The sequence below is a fragment of the Octopus sinensis genome, linkage group LG2 (genome assembly GCF_006345805.1).
Source record: "Octopus sinensis linkage group LG2, ASM634580v1, whole genome shotgun sequence".
Lineage (NCBI taxonomy): Eukaryota > Metazoa > Mollusca > Cephalopoda > Octopoda > Octopodidae > Octopus > Octopus sinensis.
In genome coordinates, this window is record NC_042998.1 from 179,315,000 (window position 1) to 179,335,170 (window position 20,171).

The 20,171-nt window shown below is 35.0% G+C and overlaps 1 protein-coding gene across 1 annotated transcript in view; it reads right to left on the reverse strand.

Annotated features, from left to right (window-relative positions):
* Window positions 1-3,841: 3,841 nt before the first annotated feature.
* LOC115228986 (extracellular matrix protein 3-like) overlaps window positions 3,842-20,171 on the reverse strand; it is a 507,023-nt gene continuing 490,693 nt past the window's right edge. The window contains exons 16-25 of the mRNA XM_029799424.2: window positions 19,421-19,585; window positions 17,497-17,791; window positions 16,100-16,199; window positions 11,538-11,730; window positions 10,576-10,680; window positions 9,770-9,897; window positions 7,881-8,136; window positions 7,443-7,630; window positions 6,478-6,624; window positions 3,842-5,385 (exon numbers count right to left, since the gene is read on the reverse strand). Coding sequence (XP_029655284.1) covers window positions 4,930-5,385; window positions 6,478-6,624; window positions 7,443-7,630; window positions 7,881-8,136; window positions 9,770-9,897; window positions 10,576-10,680; window positions 11,538-11,730; window positions 16,100-16,199; window positions 17,497-17,791; window positions 19,421-19,585 — 2,033 coding nt within the window. The 3' untranslated portion in view covers window positions 3,842-4,929. The remainder of the gene's footprint in view (window positions 5,386-6,477; window positions 6,625-7,442; window positions 7,631-7,880; window positions 8,137-9,769; window positions 9,898-10,575; window positions 10,681-11,537; window positions 11,731-16,099; window positions 16,200-17,496; window positions 17,792-19,420; window positions 19,586-20,171) is intronic.

The following is a 20,171-nucleotide window of genomic DNA, read 5'->3' on the forward strand; positions in this document are numbered from 1 at the left end:
CCAATGAAGATCCATTTGATTAAGGTGAAGTAAACATCAGATATGCTTTGCCCCATGCAGAAACTGCAGGAGCCACTCTAACTACATTGCAATGTTGAGAACTGTTTGCTTATCATCAGCTGGTGTCTTAGGATCACAGCTGTTTTGCTCCTTAACCTACACACTTCACCTGAATGGGACAGTGAGCTTTCTTACACTGACTGATGCAAGGCTACAGATTGAAGGACAGTTGGAGTAGAATGGTTTGATAATCCCCCAGTATGCTAACTGGTACTTATTAATGGAAACTTGGAGGAAGGAATGGAAGAAAAAAAAAAATCAACCCTTTGTAGTATTTGAACTCAAAATGCCAGCAGGTAAAATTAGACACTGTAAGATATTTTGCCCAATGCTCTACCTTGTTAGCTATCTCTATTGTGGTTGTTTCTCCTTTGATGTTGCCCTCAATGACTTAGGCCCTTGTGGCCAATAAAAGACATTATTATTATTATTATTATTATTATTATTATGATTATTATTATTATTATTAGTAGTGGTGGTGGTGTTGGCGGCGGCGGCGGCAGTGGTGGTGGAGGAAGAAGAAGGGGAGGAAGACGAGGAGGATAGGAAAGGAAGGAGAACAATCTTGACTGAAATGGTAAAATCTTTAAGCGAAAGGGAAAATAGGATGGATATTGCAGCATTCATGACCTTCTTAAAAGATTTTAGCAACATTAAGTGTAGTTGTTGTTGTTATTGCCCTGTAGCCCCAGGCAAGCTTTGATCATGCAGATTTCTGGCATAACTAGAATAATTTCAACCTTGTGTGTTTAAAACCAGTATCTTATGGACTCAGTTTATCTAGAATATACATTGCATCATGATGCTTGTCATAGTAACAACAAAAATAAAAATAATAATAATAATGACAATGGTAATAATGATGATGCTGATGATGTTGCTAATGATAATAGTAATATACAATAATAAATGAGAATAATTTTAATGTGATAATAATAAAAATAGTAATGACAAGAATAATATACCGACATTTTTTTTACACTTTTTTTTTTTTCAAATTTCTGGTCACCATGGAGTTATTTTCATTTAGGGTTTAAAAAAAATTTAGGAAGAAATGATACCTCTATTGAGGAGAGACATTTCTAGGAGTGAAAAAAAGGAAAAGAAAAAAATATATATTCAGGCTAAGAAGAATTGGTGGAATCCAGAATTTGAGAAACTTTGAAGAAGACAAAATAAAAAAAAATTCAAAAGATGGGGCAAAAGAGTTCTATAATTAAGGGCAAAAAATCCGAAAAAAAAAAAATTTTTACTGTCTCTACAAGAGGAAAATTTTTCGAACCAGTTCTAGCACAGCATGTATTAAACAGTTATCATATCACAGTTGGATGGGGTTAGGGAAGATGGGATATGGTTTCTATTGAGCAGTTTATCACAGAGTGATTGTCAGTGTGAAAAAGGAACATTTCTCATCTTATACTTCAAAAGTTGGGTAACTGACTTTGGTAGGAATATATAGCAAGCTAGCAATAAAATTTAATTGAAGAAAAAAAAAAACATTAACATAAATACATAAAAACGAAAAAAAACTACAAACAATTAGAACTGTCTTTAGTCTTTTGATTTGGAAGCTTGGATTTGGTCTTAGCAGAGGTATAAACTGTTATGTTTTATTTATTTATTTTTTTAAATTTTCATATATTCTTTCAAGAACAAAAAGGAAACTAATAAACAATAGGAGTGTATATATATATATATATATATATATATATGTATACATATACATATCTATGTGTGTGTGTATATACACACCCATTCATATGTATGCATGTGTATATCTGTATGTGTGCATGTATTTGTACATACACATATACCTTACATATATATATATACATACATAAACAGAGCCTGAAAGATTGCTTGTAGATACATGGTGTATTTTATAAATATGTCTAGTTAAAGTATCCTAAAAGCATGAAACTATTGTAAGATCTTTTGACATGTGTATTAAATTGATATATATATATATAATATATATATATATATATATATATATATATAGATAGATAGATAGATAGATAGATAGATAGATAGATAGATAGATAGATAGATAGATAGATAGATAGATAGATAGATAGATAGATAGATAGATAGATAGATAGATAGATAGATAGATATAAAATCAGTCAGTTGTTCATAAAATCTGACAAAAAAGACACTCTAAAAAGTTTCTTGAACAGAAATCTTTTGCACAGCTGTTAGTTATGGCTGGTCAGAAACCAAGTGTAACTGTCTGATTGCCCAAAACATAACCAATGATAAGTATATATATATATATATATATATATATATAAAACATACTTATGTGTGTGTCTGCATATATATATATATAAACATATAAATATATGACTATATAAATAATGTGTCATATATAAATATATACAAATGCACAGACACATACTTATACATATGAACACATGCCACACAGTCACTCACACATTTACATATGACACACTAATGGTTTCATTTCGTATAGCTCCTTAATTTTCTTAATTGCTTTCAATGAAAGTGAGCTAATTGATGAATTACATGTGGTAATTGATCAAAAAAGATATTCTATCCAGGGAGGGAACCTGAGTTTAATGTTTCTCATTCATGTCAAGAACACTAGACTAGAGAAGCTATTCATTAAAATGAAATCATTAAAAGCTGCTAACAGACACTGGAATAACCAATCAATTATTAATACCCGCTAATTAAGTTTGAAGATTTTAAACAGCTGTAGATAATGCCAAGGTTTTGTGCCCATAAATAAACCATAAAGAGATTGACGTTTGTTGTTGTTGCTGTTGTTGTTGTTGTTCTCGATGGTTCTGTTTTGTCTACTAGTTTCCTTTTATCTATTCGTGGCTCTTTTAATACAGGGCAACATGTGTCAGTTATGACATTCATGACTGAATCCATATGATTGATTTTTTTCAATCATATTTTCCTAATTTCTATAACAAAAATCATATTAAAAAGGAAATTATACAAATAAATGAATAAATAAAATTTCATGAACACCAAAATGCAAGTATATGTGTGTGTGTACATATGTATTTATGTATGTGCATATGTATATATATATATATATATATATATATATATATATTGTCAAAATTTGTCAACAAAAGCAAGAAAGGGCACTCAATATTTGGTGTTTTTGATTTAGTTAATCTGAATGATTTTGTTCAAGACTTGAGTTTCATGCTATTGCAATTTTCAGGCAAGAACTATTTTCTCTCAGTATTCTAGTCAATTTTATATATATCTGAATAGGTTTTTATTAGCTAATTTCTAATGCCTTATGAGGTGTGTCATTATTTCATTTGCTAAATTCATTGATTGTACCTTTTCCATGGATGGGCTTCACTGATGTTTATCTGTATATTGTCCTTCAAATTCTGTTGGTCTGGAGTTATTTTTATGAAATTAATTATCTAAATATCATTGCCATTGGTCAGTTCAATAGTCAAGCTCTTCATCTGTGTAATCAATTCCAGTTTTTCAAACCTGTATCATGTTTTACTAGAACTGTTTATTTGTTTCTTTCCCCTTATTCATTGGTTCATTCAGTAATTGTCTTGTATTTACCTGTTGATTACATTGTTTATATCCTGCCTGGTTAATGTTGGTCTGTCTACTTCATAAATTATTATTTCAGCATCACTAAAAATATCTGACAGCACTGAAGATATTTTCAGTATATTCTGAGAGTGTGTGTACATGGGTTGCATTGTATCACCCGTTTCATGACCCTAAAATATCATGTTTACCTTCTGCTAAATTTTGTTGTCAGTATTTTGATGTTAGCATTTTTGTACTTCTACTGGTATTTACCCTGCTGTTATATTTGTGGGTATTTACATTATTTGCAGATCAGAGTAGGATGCAATTATGCAACGAACAAGCAGAGACAAAACAACTATTGAACTGGTCAACGAGAAATGATGTGCAGGTATGAAATTTCAAAAAATCCAACTTTGGTCTAACAAAGTACAAAAATGTAATACATAAGTAAAAAATAGAATAACAGGAAATGAAGCAACAACCATGGACAATGCCCTGATAAAAGAACATTAGAAAGGAGTTAAAAGAAATTATAGCTACAGCAAAAGACTGAACTTGTTCTGATATATATATGTATATATATATAAATATAAAAGCAACCCAAATACCAAATGAAAAATGTTTTTGCCTGAGGATTGCAGTGACAGCAAACTCAAGTTGAGAGAAAAGTAAAATAAAATTTTTTAAAAAAAGGGGATTCAGTTTATATAAATCCATGTTTTTATGTGTTTGTGTCTGCAAGTGTGTATTTAGCAAAACTGAGTTTCATTAGTTGTGGCGTCTCAGATATTTAGTTATCAAAAATTTGCTGTTTTCAATTTAGAATGCCTTTAGAGTTATGCCCATTAAAACCATTTAAGACAGACATTTAGCAAATGTTCCTTCATTTTAAAGAAACCTTTTTTTTTTTAACAAATGTTTATTCGTATTTCCCTTCAAAAAAATAAAAGAAAAATGAATCAAATATTATTTGTGAAATTGTTTATAAAATGGACTTTTTCCCATAAAACTGGTTCAGAATTTTACCTCTAGAATTCAAGCAAATATTTGCTATATTTTATTTTAATGTATTTTTTTTTTCCATTAGAAGGACAGTAAACAGAGCATGGAAACAGATGGTCAATTTCATCTTAATACCATCAGGTTTGGCAATGTCACATCACTTTGATGATTCTTTAAGAAATATAACTTATTGCCAGATTGCCATAACCATTCTTAGTGAATGAATGTAAGTTTCAGAATGAGCATTCAAGTTTTTTCTGATTACATTCATTTGAGATTATGGATTTCAAATCGAGATCTTAGTCCCCAGCAATATTATACTTCAGTTTTTTCTGTGTCAAACTTTGCATTGTGGTTTGCATACACTATCTGGGCTTTGCCTCCTGATGATGAAAACGTGTTTGCTGGGGAATGAGGTGGTGTAGATGTCTTTCTTTTTTGGTGTAAGAAAACAATAATTCCAACAATAAACAGCAGAAGGAGAACTGCGATTGTCACGAAAATAGGAACCATTGGGAATGATTCCACTCTTTTATTGGTGCCACGCTCCAGTGGTTTTCCTTGAGGATCCAGTAAGACGAAGGCCATATTTGTGCCTTTACCATCATTTCCAACACCTTCTACATCAACTGTGGACCGTTTGGGACGATGTCCGGAATGATGAACTTTCACATTGTGATATTCAATACTGCGTTTGCCCATGATTGATGCATTCTCTTGAGAACGAATTGTATAAATGACATGTAGGAACCAAGGGCGAATTGGACTAACCTGAAATTAAAGGAAGGTTTGCAGAGATGAACATGTGTAAAAGAGAAATTATAAACTACAATTGGAAGAACTATACGTGTGTGTAATTGATATAAACATGTTTATGTGTATATGTATATGTGTAGGTGTGTGTATTGAAAACTTCCTTCTAAAAAATTTGTGATTTGTTTTCTTTTAAAATGTTTTTTTAAATATAATTAATAATTTTTATTTTATGAAAATCTTTCTTTAAATATTGTGATTATATCAAATATTTTTTGCAAAGACTTTTTTAAAGATATATATATGCGTGTATATATGTTTTTAAAGAAGATTAAAAGTAGCAAAACACAACTGAAAAAATTACTCAATCTCAAAGTATTGTATTTCAGTCAAATATTTTATTTGACAGTCAAAGTTTCACCAATAACAGCTTGTCAAACAATGAAGAAAATAAAGGCAATGTAAACAAGAACAAAGATTAGAAATAGTATAAAGATTAAAAAAATATAATAATTATTATTATTATAATAGTAATTATTATCTATATTACAATATTACATTAAATATTATGAATATAATATAGCATAATATTATATAACATAAATAATTATAAAAACCTTTGTCTTGGCCTTTTATGGTTTTTATGTTATATTATATTATATTCATTGTATTTAATATAATATTGTAATATAAATAAATTATTGGATTGTCAATAGTATATCTCTATGTTTAATTTATCTGTATAATAGAATTATACCAATATTTATATGGTATCCAACTGAAGTACCAGTGAATTGGATGTTTAACACACCCCTTTGAAGGATATCTTTTTCTCAGTTTGTTACTTCATACATATATATATATATATATATATATATATATATATATATATATATATATATATACATATGTACATACATACATATATATATATCATATATAGTGGGCATCTGCACAGTATTCCTGTCTACCAAATTCCCTCTCAAGTCCTTGGTAGGTCTGGGACTATAGAAGAAGGCACCCTCCCAAAGTTCTACAGAGTAGGACTGAACCTAAAACAGCATGTATACAGCCATACTAGGAAATGTTGAGAAACTGCATTTGTCTTACCTGAAACAAAGGTGCAGAGGAGAACGTGAATCCATCAGCACCAGGTGTATTGGTGAGTCTGAAAGCCGAAGAGTCTTCCCTTGCAAACGTAGCATTGAAAGAGACGTTGTGAAATAGTTTATCAGTTGTATGTGGAGCAGCTCGGTCCTGTAATTAAAATTACATATTTTTGAAAAAACAAAGAAATAAATATCATAATTATTGTTATTAAATGTTGTTGTGTCTGGGGAGGGTCATTCCGCCTTAATATCTAACACACTCACTTGTTCAATTTCCACTCATTTATTATTTATATATATATATTTTTTTCCTTGCTTTTGCAACCTTGTCAATGCATGTTGTGAACATTCATGGTCAAAGCTGCAAAAGCAACAAAAATTACGGAAAAGATAAAATATAAGTGAGTGGAAATTGAATCGGTGAGTGTGTTAGATATTAAGGCAGTGTGACTCCCCAGACACAACAACAATTCCTGTAGTTACAGAGAACTGGGATTACTAATTTGCATACTGTAAGTTTTAACACTTTATTTTTTATACCAGAGACCTGTCAATAAAGATTTCAGTCCACACAGTATGAAGGTATGATATGATATATTTTACCTATATGTGAACACAATCCTTTTCATATAATTTTTACATAATTTAGCTTTAAGGTTGCACTCATACTGACCAGCCTGAGTGACTGAGCTTTTATAGGGTGCTTCAGACTGTTAAAAATAGCAACCAATTCTCCCTGAAGTTGCACATTACTGTTCTTAAAAATGGAAGGACAAATTGATGATTGCAGTCTCGCACACTCTAAGTCTAATGACAGTATTCAATAAGACATAACCAAGTTCAAATTTAGTTCATTGGCCATAATGAAAACAACAATAATACAAATATTAAAAAAAAAAACTTAAATGAAAATTCTAAAATTTGGTTAAGATGAGAAAGAATTTAAAAAAAAAGGAAGAATCTTACCAATATTTTGAAAACATATTGCAAATTGGCAGATTTCTCAACACAGCCATATTCTCGATTTTGCGGATCATATTTTGGAATGTAACCCATCTGGCCAGAACAGAGGAAAACCATTTCAAGACCGAGATTGGAAGGGTCTCTTTGACTGATAATAGGGTCAGTGTTAATACGTCCATAAATAGGGTTTCCTAGAAAGGTAAAGATAAATAGATAAATAAATATATATATATATAAATATATAGATAAATAAATTAATTAAAATCAATTCCATCATCATGTAGTTATTTGAAGAATATATGATGAATATATGAAGAATACTGAAATTTTATGTACCAACTCAGAACTTCAACAAATTTTCAATCATTAAGAACACAAAAGAAAAAAGTATTTATTTAATTAATAAAATAATATACAAAGAAACAAGTTTCAGTTCATTACCATAAGTAAAAACATCATTATTTGCAGAACTTATTGAATTTTCTCCAAGCCAGATATCTCGCTTCTGTGTCAAATGGAATTCTGTATTGAGGCTGAAACGTGCTGGAACTGGATCTGAGATTTGCTGTAAACGTATTGGTAAATCAAAGGATATGGTTTCTTGAGGCTCACAAGACATAGCATTATTGAATTCTTCACTTAAAGGTAGTGTACAGGACACCAGTTTAACTTTGTATTGACCAGAATAATCATCGATCTGTAATGATAAGTTAACATTTTATTATTACATCATTTATTTTCACTATCAGTCGCAAAAAGATTTTAAAAAAAGCCTAACAAGCTGAACTAAATGTCAAATAGTACCGAGTGTTTCGCTTCTATTTTTCTGATTTCAAATCCTGCAGGGTCAACCTTGTACCTTGTGTCTTTTTCTACTATTTGTAAAATAAGAATTGGTCTTGCATTGGTTTTGATTTTAATCAAACCTTTAGTATTGAAGTCAGTCATATCTGACCTACTCATTTCTGTTTATGTTATAGCTAGTTCTGGTCCCTCACACCTGCCCTACAATGTCACTTAAAAATAAGCATGTCCCCTCGTACCGGTGGAATGTAAAAGCACCCACTACACTCTCGGAGTGGTTGGCATTAGGAGGGGCATCCAACTGTAGAAACTCTGCCAGATCAAGATTGGAGTCTGGTGCAGCCATCTGGTTCGCCAGCCCTCAGTCAAATCGTCCAACACATGCTAGCATGGAAAGCGGACGTTAAACAATGATGATGATGATGATGATAGTTGAAATCTTGAAGCTACCAGATAATGCATGATTAATTTGAAACAATGTAAATAAATCAACATTACATTTGACAGAATAATCTGCTCTAAAAATGCATGCCTTTTTAACCAATGTAAGGCTATAGAAGGGTCAAATAAATTGCTCACTGGTTGAGTAGCTGATGGGTTTACAGTTACTGTCCAGTTACTAGCTCTTTGCAATGTCAGTAGTTAAGATAATGTGAAGTCACATGGATTAGTGGTTAGGGTATTTGGCTCAGGATCATAAAGTCGTGAGTTCAATTCCTGGTGACATGTTGTATCCTTGAGCAGAACACTTCATTTCACATTGCTCCAGTCCACTCACCTGGCAAAAATGAGTGGTACCTGTATTTCAAAGGGCCAGCCTTGTCACACCCTCTCTCACACTGAATCTCCCTGAGAATTACGTTAAGGGTACATGCATCTGTGGAGTGCACAGCCACTTGTACATTATTTTCATGAGCAAGCTGTTCCATTAATCGTATCAGCTGGGACTCCTTTTTTTGTTTAGATAGCAGTTACTTAATTTTGAGTTGGCAATGCAGTGAAGAGGTTCACTTCAACACAGTAATATAACATAAAATTGATAGATTTTTGTGGGGTGGCGGGCTTGCAAAGCAAGTTCACTTTAGTCTATTTAGAAGTTGATAGATGAAAGTAACAAAACAGTTGACTAAAGTTCTATACATGCGAAACCCTATCATATTTTAAATGGTATGTAGAATGCTTTACTGAGGTATTTTCCCTTTGCCCTATTGTTAAATTGCAGCAACATTGAACCACCTGCAACATGTTCATTGATGTAGTATCTTTATTTATTATATTACATAGATATTTTGAAAACATATGATGTATCTGTTATTAAAACTTTATTATATGTCTATTTTAAAAAGCATGTATATTTTAAACCAAATTACATGTATTTTTTAATTGCATAGTATGTATGGGCTAAAACCATATTACATGTAAATTTTAAACAGCAAAACATATTTTGAATATAGTTAATTGTGATTATTGCAGTTCACATTAATTAATGGGAAACAGTGAGGAAAAATATAATCAGAAATACTTACACCAAAATCTGATGTGAAGCGCCAAGTCTGCACTGGTTCCTGATATGTTTGTTCACTTTGAAGAAGTTCCAGAGTAAAAGTGAGATCAGGATGACTGATAGAAACCACCATTGATTCAATATCACTATCTAGAATTTACAAGAAAAAAAACAAAATTTAGATATTTTGCATACTGTGTTTCACTTGTGTGTGCTGAGGGGCGTTGGGGGTGTGGATCTGCCAATTTTGTAATTGTGGTGAATGCTATGATACCAGAAATTGCAGCTGTGATACCAGTGCCGGTGGTACGTAAGCAAACCATCCGAACGTGGCCGTTGCTAGCGCCACCCCGACTGGCCTCGTGCCGGTGGCACGTAAAAAGCACCATCCAATCGTGGCCGTTTGCCAGCCTCGTCTGGCACCTGTGCCGGTGGCACGTAAAAGCACCCACAACACTCACGGAATGGTTGGCATTAGGAAGGGCATCCAGCCGTAGAAACATTGCCAGATCAGACTGGGCCTGGTGCAGCCTTCTGGCTCCCCAGACGCCAGTTGAACCGTCCAACTCATGCTAGCATGGGAAAGCAGATGCTAAACGATGATGATGATGATGATGATGATGGTGAATGAAACTTGAGAAGAAATAATTAACTGTTCCAGCCTACGAAAGAAAACTTCTAGTTTGAAGATATAAATCTTATTTTTGAAAATGTTAAGTAAACCCTTCAAGATAGTGCCCCAGCATGGTTGGAGTCCAACAATTGTTCATGATACAACTGAGAGGTTAAATGAAGAAAAACGAAAAGAAATTAAAAGAAGACACTTACCTAGATGTGAGGTAACAAAAAGCCCATGAAATAATGCTTTGCTCTTGAAATCTACTCTCAGTTTGCCATCATTCAAAATAGTCATACTGGAAGGATAGAGAACACCTGAAATAGAAAGCAAAGGCTAATGAGTTATGATCCATGTTGATGGTGATATGAGCAAGGGGCTATTCAATGAGGTTTGGAGTTTTACACAGAAGTGAACTATACTGTTGAATAATAGCTATAACAACCCTAGTGAATATATGCATTAATTGACTAAAAAATTGAGACTAAATGAACATGTAGTTCAACGACTGACTACATTACTATTGTATAAGGCACCATTCGAGTGTGAGCGTTGCCAGCTTTGCCTTACTGGCACTTGTGCCCCGGGCTAGTAGGGTGCTAAGAGCACCATCCAAGTGTGATTGTTGCCAGAGCGGTTAACTGGCTTCTGTGCCAGTGGTATGTAGGAGGCACCATTCGAGCGGGGTCGTTACCAGCATTGCCTTACTGGCACCTGTGCCGTTGGCATGTGTAAAAAATTTGAGCGAGGTCGTTGCCAGCACTGCCTGACTGCCCCTGTGCCGGTGGCACGTAAAAGCACCCACTACACTCTCAGAGTGGTTGGAGTTAGGAAGGGCATCCAGCTGTAGAAACTCTGCCAGATCAAGACTGAAGCCTGGTGCAGCCATCTGGTTCGCCAGCCCAGAGTCAAACCGTCCAACCTATGCTAGCATGGAAAGCGGACGTTAAACGACGATGATGATGATGATGATGATTATGTTGTATTCAATGAATCAATTAATTTTAAATAATTAATTATGTTTGTATCACAGTCTTTCTAGTCTTGGAAAATGGTTGCGAACTCTGACAGAAAATTCTTACAAACGTGTTTTTGTTTTTATTAAAAACCTTTTTTTTAACTAAAACTCTATTCACAGTATATGTATGAAGTAATGGATTTTGGCATATCTAACCTTTTTGTGTTGCTTGGGTATCGGAACCAATGCCATATTGCCACAGACTTGGTGTATCATAGGAGAATCTCATTGACAGTTGTAAACTAGTGTCAAAATGTTGCCAACCAACAGGAACGTCAGGTGAATGAAAGACGTACGATAAATACAGAGGAAGCTTCAACGTCATAAACGATTGCTTGGATTCGGGTATCTAGAGAAGAAAAAGAAAAAAAAGGCGAAATAAAGGATTAAATATGGTAAATGATATTTATTATATCTTATTGAATTCTGTAGAATATACATTAGAGGAATTCTCGATAAATCAGACGATACAAAGGCATACTTTCTTTTAGTAGATAATATAGAAGTATAAGAAAAAAGGAACATGCGCTTTTTTAATAATGCATTATGAATCTAAGGGAAGTAATTTATGTGTAAAAATATAGTAATCATTTCCCTTGACAAAATTCAATAGTTGTAAGGGAGATAACTACATATGAAATAATGTCTATCGGGAGGATTCCGTAAGAATTTTCGTGTTTTAAATATACGAAGTAAGTTTCATGAAGGTGAAATTTCAAGACACTGTATAGACTTATGGTTCAAACATTCGCTAAAAATATAGGCACAACATCGCTGTATGGTCGAGAAGTTTGTTTCGTAATCATACGGCTACGAGTTCAATCCTGCTGCACAACACCTTTGATTTAAGTAGAATTTGGCATGCAGAAACTGAGCATAAACTCATTATATGTGTGTGTGTATGCATGTACGCGCGACCGCACACACACATGCACACACACAGACACACACACACACAGACACACACACACACACACATTTCTAAGTGTGTTTAATGTCTCTGAGTATATAAACAGGTATACAGGCGGCGAGCTGGCAGAAACGTTAGCACGCCGGGCGAAATGCGTAGCCGTATTGCGTCTGTCGTTACGTTCTGAGTTCAAATTCCGCCGAGGTTGACTTTGCCTTTCATCCTTTCGTGGTCGATAAATAGAGTACCAGTTTCGCACTGGGGTCGATGTAATCGACTTAATCCCTTTGTCTGTCCTTGTTTGCCCCCTCTATGTTTAGCCCCTTGTGGATAGTAAAGAAATATATAAACAGGTATGTATATATATGAGCAGCTGTCCGGCTTCCGTACCGGTGGCGCGTAAAAAGCACCATTTGAGCGTGATCGTTACCAATGTCGCCTTACTGGCACTTGTGCCGGTGGCACATGAACAATATATTCGAGCGAGGTCGTTGCCAGTGCCACTGGACTGAGTCCTGTGCAGGTGGCACGTAAAAACCACCATTTCGAGTGTGGCCGATGCCTGTACCGCCAGACTGGCCCTCGGGCCAGTGGCACGTAAAAAGCACCCACTACACTCTCGGAGTGGTTGGCGTTAGGAAGGGCATCCAGCTGTAGAAACTCTGCCAGATCAGATTGGAGCCTGGCGCAGCCATCTGGTTCACCAGTCCTCAGTCAAATCGTCCAACCCATGCTAGTATGGAAAGCGGACGTCAAATGATGATAATGATAATGATGATGATGATATATATATATATATATATATACTCTTTTACTGGTTTCAGCCATTTGACTGTCGCCATGCTGGAGCACCACCTTTAGTCAAGCAAATCAAAGCCCAGTACTTATTCTATCGGTCTCTTTTGCCAAACCGCTGTGCTGGTGGCATGTAAAAGCACTCACTACACTCTCGGAGTAGTTGCCAGATCAAATTGGAGCCTGGTGCAGTCTTCTAGCTCACCAGCCCTCAGTCAAACCGTCCAACCCATGCCAACAACGACAATGATGTTGATGATGATTTATATACATAGGCGTAGGAGTGGCTGTGTGGTAAGTAGCTTGCTTACAAACCACATGGTTCCGGTTTCAGTCCCACTGCATGGCACCTTGGGCAAGTGTCTCCTACTATAGCCTCTGGCCGACCAAAGCCTTGTGAGTGGATTTGGTAGACAGAATCTGAAAGAAGCCCGTCGTATAGTATATATGTATATATATATGTATGTGTGTGTGTAAATGTTTGTGTGTCTGTGTTTGTCCCCCCAACATCGCTTGACAACCGATGCTGGTGTGTTTACGTCTCCGTAACTTAGCGGTTCAGCAAAAGAGACCGATAGAATAAGTACTAGGTTTACAAACAATAAGTCCTGGGGTCAATTTGCTCGACTAAAAGGCGTTGCTATAGCATGGCCACAGTCAGATAACTGAAACAAGTAAAAGAATAAAGAGTATACACACACACACACACACACACACACACACATGCACATTATAAAGTGTATTGTCAGTCTCTTTATCTTGTCTCTCAAGAAAGTAATTTATGTGCAGTGCAAGCATGTTTCTTGGAGAGAGCAGCAACAGAGTTCAATGTGCTGTGACATACTTTAATGGAACAGTCACAGAATAAAAGCTAAACTCTTTACTGATTCAGCCTGGAAGCGGGGGAGAAAAAGGGACAAAATTAGAAAAATGTGCGGGAAGAGTTAGATGAATGTAATTAAGATGTGCCAATGGAAATTAGTTGGAAATGCCAACAGTGCAGTAACACATCATTCTATAATTGGTATTTAATAGAACCAAAGTAAATAACTATACAAGCCAAACAGAATGCAGTTATTATCCTTAATTTGGGTGGTTGTTATTCAATTACTGTAGTGGCAGGTGCCGGAGTTGGGACAGTTATGTTCTCAGTAGGCTGAAGCTGTAATGAGTAGACTTTACCCCCATAAACCAGCATAAAGGAAATGAATAGATGTATTTATTTTTGTTAACTTTCAAAGCTGGGTATAGATGGAAGTGAGATCAGCTCCACCCAGTCAACTTGTCCTAAATACTCAACGTCATGGATTTTCAAATGAATTTTTAACTCTCGCCCCCTTTTTTTTTTTTTTAACTAACACATTTTCAGTGACCCCATTGCTACAATTCAACCAAATTAAATATACTACAAAAAAAAAAAAGAAAAAAGAAAAAAAAAGAAAAAAAAAAAAGAAAAAAATTTTGCAGACTGGTTGATTACCATTAAATAACTACTTGCACATAAGTATATTCATCAATATATATGGAATTTCAAACAAGATTTTCATCAGTAGCAATATTGCCAGATGATTCACACACAGAACAATACATGAAAATAATTTTGAAAATTAGGGCAAATTAAAAGAAACAACTATTGTCTTCTACTATTCCCTTTGTCTCTGGTACCCCTATAACATTTTCTACAGTTCCCAAGAGGTGGTACCACCCTGCTGCTTTATATAGGGATACATATTTTTAAAATCTTTTTCATTGTTTAATTTTATGTTTTAATGAGAGGTTTCTGCAATTTTCATGCAATGAATACTTCTAATTCTAAAGGCTATACACAATATAAAAATGAAATTATCCAGTATTGTCTCAACAACTGATGAATTTCTGTACTCCCTGCCATCATTACTGTATCCTTTCAATATGACTCACTCTTATCATCCCTCATCTTCATTGTTATCCATAACTCTCTACATCATATTTCCCCATCACTCATTATATTATTCATTTCTCTCTCTCTCTCTCTCTCTCTGTTCAACTTCTTTTACTTTCTCTTCTATCCCACCAATCCTGCTTTTTTGTATTCCACCTCCTTACCAGCAACCAACATATAGCTGCTCTCTATTTCATTACTTTCTCTTCTATCTCCTTATCTCTCCTGTTTCTCTGCCTGTCCTCTATTATAATCTCTCTCCTACAAACCTATTGTCTTGGTTCTTTCTCTTTCATCATTCTTCCTTCCAGTTACCATTTCTGTCATATTGCCTTGAATAAATTGAAATAATGTAGAGTAGAGGGGATTGTTCAATCTTGCCAAGAGTAAAGCAATCTCTCTAATGCTGGTGTCATGATAGTATCCACCCACTACACTCTCCAAAACAAATGGTGAATGACTGGAGATGTTTTAGAGCAGAGAAGATCCTTTGGTCTTGCAAACAACAAGACAATCTCTCTATCACAGGTACCATGATAAAATGCACTCAATACTCTCTGTAAAGTGGTTGCTGTTAGGAAGGGCATCCAGCCTTAGGCATTATGCCAAAAATAGAATATATGAATGAGCTGTGATTCCTACACATCTCAGCAGGGAGTAACTCCAAATAAGAACTAATGCAGTTTATGATGACCCATCAAACCCAAGCAAGTATTGAAAATGGATCTTACTACAGTGTTGCTTGCTGCTGGTGTGTGTGTGTGTGTGTGTATATATATATATATATATATATATATATGGCAGAAACGTTAGCACACTGTGTGAAATGCTTAGTGGTATTTCGTCTGTCTACATTCTGAGTTCAAATTCCACTGAGGTCGACTTAGTCTTTCATCTTTTCGGGGTCGATTAAATTAGTACCAGTTACACACTGGGGTCGATGTAATCGACTTAAACCCTTTGATGATGATGATGATATGACAGGCTTCCACACAATTTTCATCTCATAAAGCATGTATGTATGTGTGTGTGTATGCATGTGTGTATGTATGTATGTATGTAGACAGAAAGATAAAGTTTCAAATTACTTACTTCATTATCAGAAGATATTTCACCAGAACAGATAGTGATTAATTCAGACATTGCATAATAACTGGTGAATTCCCAAAGACATGTCTCCAAATTTAGGTTTCTGAAAGTAAAATTTAGAAATAAAAGAACAACATGAATGCATTATTTTATTGAACTTAGAAAGTTTGAATTCAGAATGTAAATAGAGCTTTAATAAATGCTGCTGATGTTTAGCCTCTAGCTCAACTGATTTTTTTTTTCTTAGTATTTAACCCGTATAATATTATTATATTTAGTATATGTTGTGTAAATGTACTCAAGGACAAATGTCTGAGACTTTTGGCAATATACAGTGCTTGAGAAGAAAACCCATCAAGCTAAGTGAAATCATAGTCATGGCAACTACTGGTGTCACACAACTGGCACCCATGCTGGTGGCATGCAAATGCACCCATTACATTCTTGGAGTGGTTCGTATTAGGAAGGGCATCCAGCCATAGAAAACCATGCCAAATCAGACTAGAATCTGGTGCAGCCCCTTAGCTTACCAGCCCTGGTCAAACCGTTCAACCCATGTCAGCATGGATGTTAAATGATGATGATAATGATGATGATGATGATGATGATGATGATGATGATGATAATGATGATGATGATACAGGTATAATATTTTTAAAATAAATTATTGTTTCTACTAGAAAATCCAAGGTAGTGTATTTAACAAGAATTATGGTTTTTTTGATATAACACTAATTATAAAATGCAATATTTATTATACTGTATGCTATATTATATTCAAGATTCATACATTTTAAATATGTATATATTATTATAAATATATAGAAATGAAAGCATAATTTGATGCATCACCACTAAAAGATTCATTCATCCTGTATATCAAGCATATACATCCTGTTGGGTTTGATGTATCTCTATAATATTGATTTTTACTTACAGAAGGACATAATGAGTATAAGAAGTAAGAAGCGAAAGAGCTTAATTGAGAATTGAACCTTGAGTTTACTACTACTCCCCATTATCTGTAGTCTTCATCTCATCCTCATATCTGCCACAACATATTCATATATGTAAACAACATCGTTTCACTGGTACCTGTGTCGGTGGCACGCGTAAAAAGATTCGAGCGAGGTCATTGCCAGTACTGCCTACTGGCCCCCATGCAGGTGGCATGTAAAAAAGCACCCATTACACTCTCGCAGTGGTTGGCGTTAGGAAGGGCATCCAGCTGTGGAAACTCTGCCAGATCAAGACTGGAGCCTGGCGGAGCCATCTGGTTGCCAGCCCTCAGTCAAAACCGCCCAACCCATGCTAGCATGGAAAATGGACGTTAAATGATGATGATGATGATGATGATAAGTGCACATACATACATAATTACACAGAAAAATGGAACCAACCTGTAGAATCGAAGAGCAGATTTTCCTCTTAGTTTGCCATTAAACTGGTATGGTTCTATCTCTTTTATATTATGGACACTCCGTGTCTGGTTGCTAATAAATCCAAAATTAGTTTGTATTTCATTATAGTCCAAAAGGTTTGAGCATCGATGCTGGCCAATTCTGGTTCCATCCGGGCTGAGAATAAGTTCAAAATTGGATAAATGTCTTGTTGAAATTGCTGGTAGCATCCCATCTTGATGTGGAACAGTGACTGTAATTTGTATCTTGTTGGCATAAACAGAATCCTGAGAGCCTGGTAATGATAAAGTTTTAAAATCTAATATGAACATTGAATAACTAAGTAACTCTGAAGTCTGTCGATATTAGCAGAAATTGTGATTTTGTCAATGTTTGAATTAATAGGCTGGATTCTATATATTTTCCATTTACTGGTTCTTTATACTATTACTACTATTTTACTATTTTACTTGTTTCAGTCATTTGACTGTGGCCATGCTGGAGCACCGCCTTTAGTCGAGCAAATCGACCCCAGGACTTATTCTTTGTAACCCTAGTACTTATTCTATCGGTCGCTTTTTTGCCGAACTGCTAAGTTACGGTGACGTAAACACACCAGCATCGGTTGTCAAGCGATGTTGTGGGGGACAAAGACAGACACACAAACATATACACACACACACATATATATATACATATATACGACGGGCTTCTTTCAGTTTCCGTCTACCAAATCCACTCACAAGGCTTTGGTCGACCTGAGCTATAGTAGAAGACACTTGTCCAAGGTGCCATGCAGTGGGACTGAACCCGGAACCATGTGGTTCATAAACAAGCTACTTACCACACAGCCACTCCTACGCCTATTATATGAAATATTATCTATAAATATTGGCCAATTTTGGTGTAAGTCACAAAATAAAGAGGAATCATAGTGCAGATCACAAAACGTAAAGTTATCATAAAATAATTGATCACAAAATGTGGGTGAAGGGCTGTATGTGGGTCACGAAATACAAAATGTGGTAGTCTTCTTGTTTTGACCATAAATGTAGTGTTGTCAGGTTTAAATTTACAATCTAGTCATTGGATGACTTTAGCAGAGTTGCTCTGTTGTAATTATTCAAATGAGGACTCAATTCCCACCCTCCCCATATTTTCTTGCAGACATTGGCTGGTAGATATAATAATAATAATAATGAAATTATTGTATACAGTGCTCATGTGCACCACAACTTGTCAGAAAGAGCGTATAAAGTATATGCAGTAATGTACAAATGTCTGGAAAGCGAACAATGTATGAGTCAGATACATGCTTGTGTGTGTATGGAGGGGAGAAAATAAGGTGTAGTGTTGGCGAATCTCAGGAAGCATGGAAGTTTTGAAGGATGCAGTGCTCCGACAACTAACAACTGATGCCGGCAGTTTGTTCCAAGCTGGGAAATGGTCACACTAATCTCACCAGTCTTGTTGGGGTCCACAAAGGTGACAATAATTTATTGATAATAATAATAATCCTGTCTACTATAGGCTCAAAGCCTGAAATTTGGTGGGAGGGGTAAGTCGAGTACATTGACCCCAGTGTGTAACTGATGCTTATTTAATTGAGCTTGAAAAGATGAAAGGCCAAGTCGACCTCAGCAGAATTTGAATATATGGATGGAATGAGCTTATTGCGTATAGTGGTTTTTGGACACTACAACTCATGAGAAACGGGCCAAGGGGATAGAAAACAACAATAAGTCAAGTAAAGATAGATGACACTGTGTGTGTGTGTGTACTCAAGTACACACACACACACACACACACTCACACAAACACAATTACATACATAGCTGTTATGTGTGTCACATTTAAATAACAAAAACTTTACTTTGACAGTGTATAAGAAAATTTAAAAAAAAAATCTTGTTCAACAACTTACTGATGTATCTTAGTTTTGCAGAGAAGGGTTCAAAATCCAGAGAATTGGCATTCTGAGGTTTGCAGAGTCCTTTGCCTGAACTGATAGTAGTTGGGGAACTTAAAAGTTCCAAACCAGGGTCACCATCTACATTGACAGCTCGTGCGCCGCACTGAACTTCACTGCCTGAAAAACCACAGAAAACAAAAAAAAAAAAAAAAGGTTTCAAATGGTGTTTTTCTAACTTTTGTGAAAGAAACAGAATTGGGGATAGTGAGAAGACAATTAAACCCCATTTCATCATCAACATCAGCCTCTGATATCACAAGATATTGAGATCGAGAAGGGTAGCTGCAAATGTCATAGAGGCCAGACTTATTGTTTTTCTTTTACTTGTTTCAGTCATTTGACTGTGGCCATGCTGGGGTACTGCCTTGAAGGCTTTTAGTCAAATAAATCGACCATGGGACTTATTTTTTAAGCTTAGTATTTATTCTATTGATCTCTTTTGCCGAACTGTTAAGTTACAGGGACATAAACACACTGACACCATAACTTAGCAGTCCAACAAAAGAGACTGATAGAATAAGTACTAGACCTCTAAAGAATAAATCCTGGGGTTGATTTGTTCAACTAAAGGTGGTCCTCCAGCATGGCTACAGTTAAATGATTGAAACAAGAAAAAGAATAAAAGAATATATATATACGATGGGCTTCTTTCAGTTTCTGTCTATCAAATCAACTCACAAGACTTTGGTTGGTCCAAGGTTAT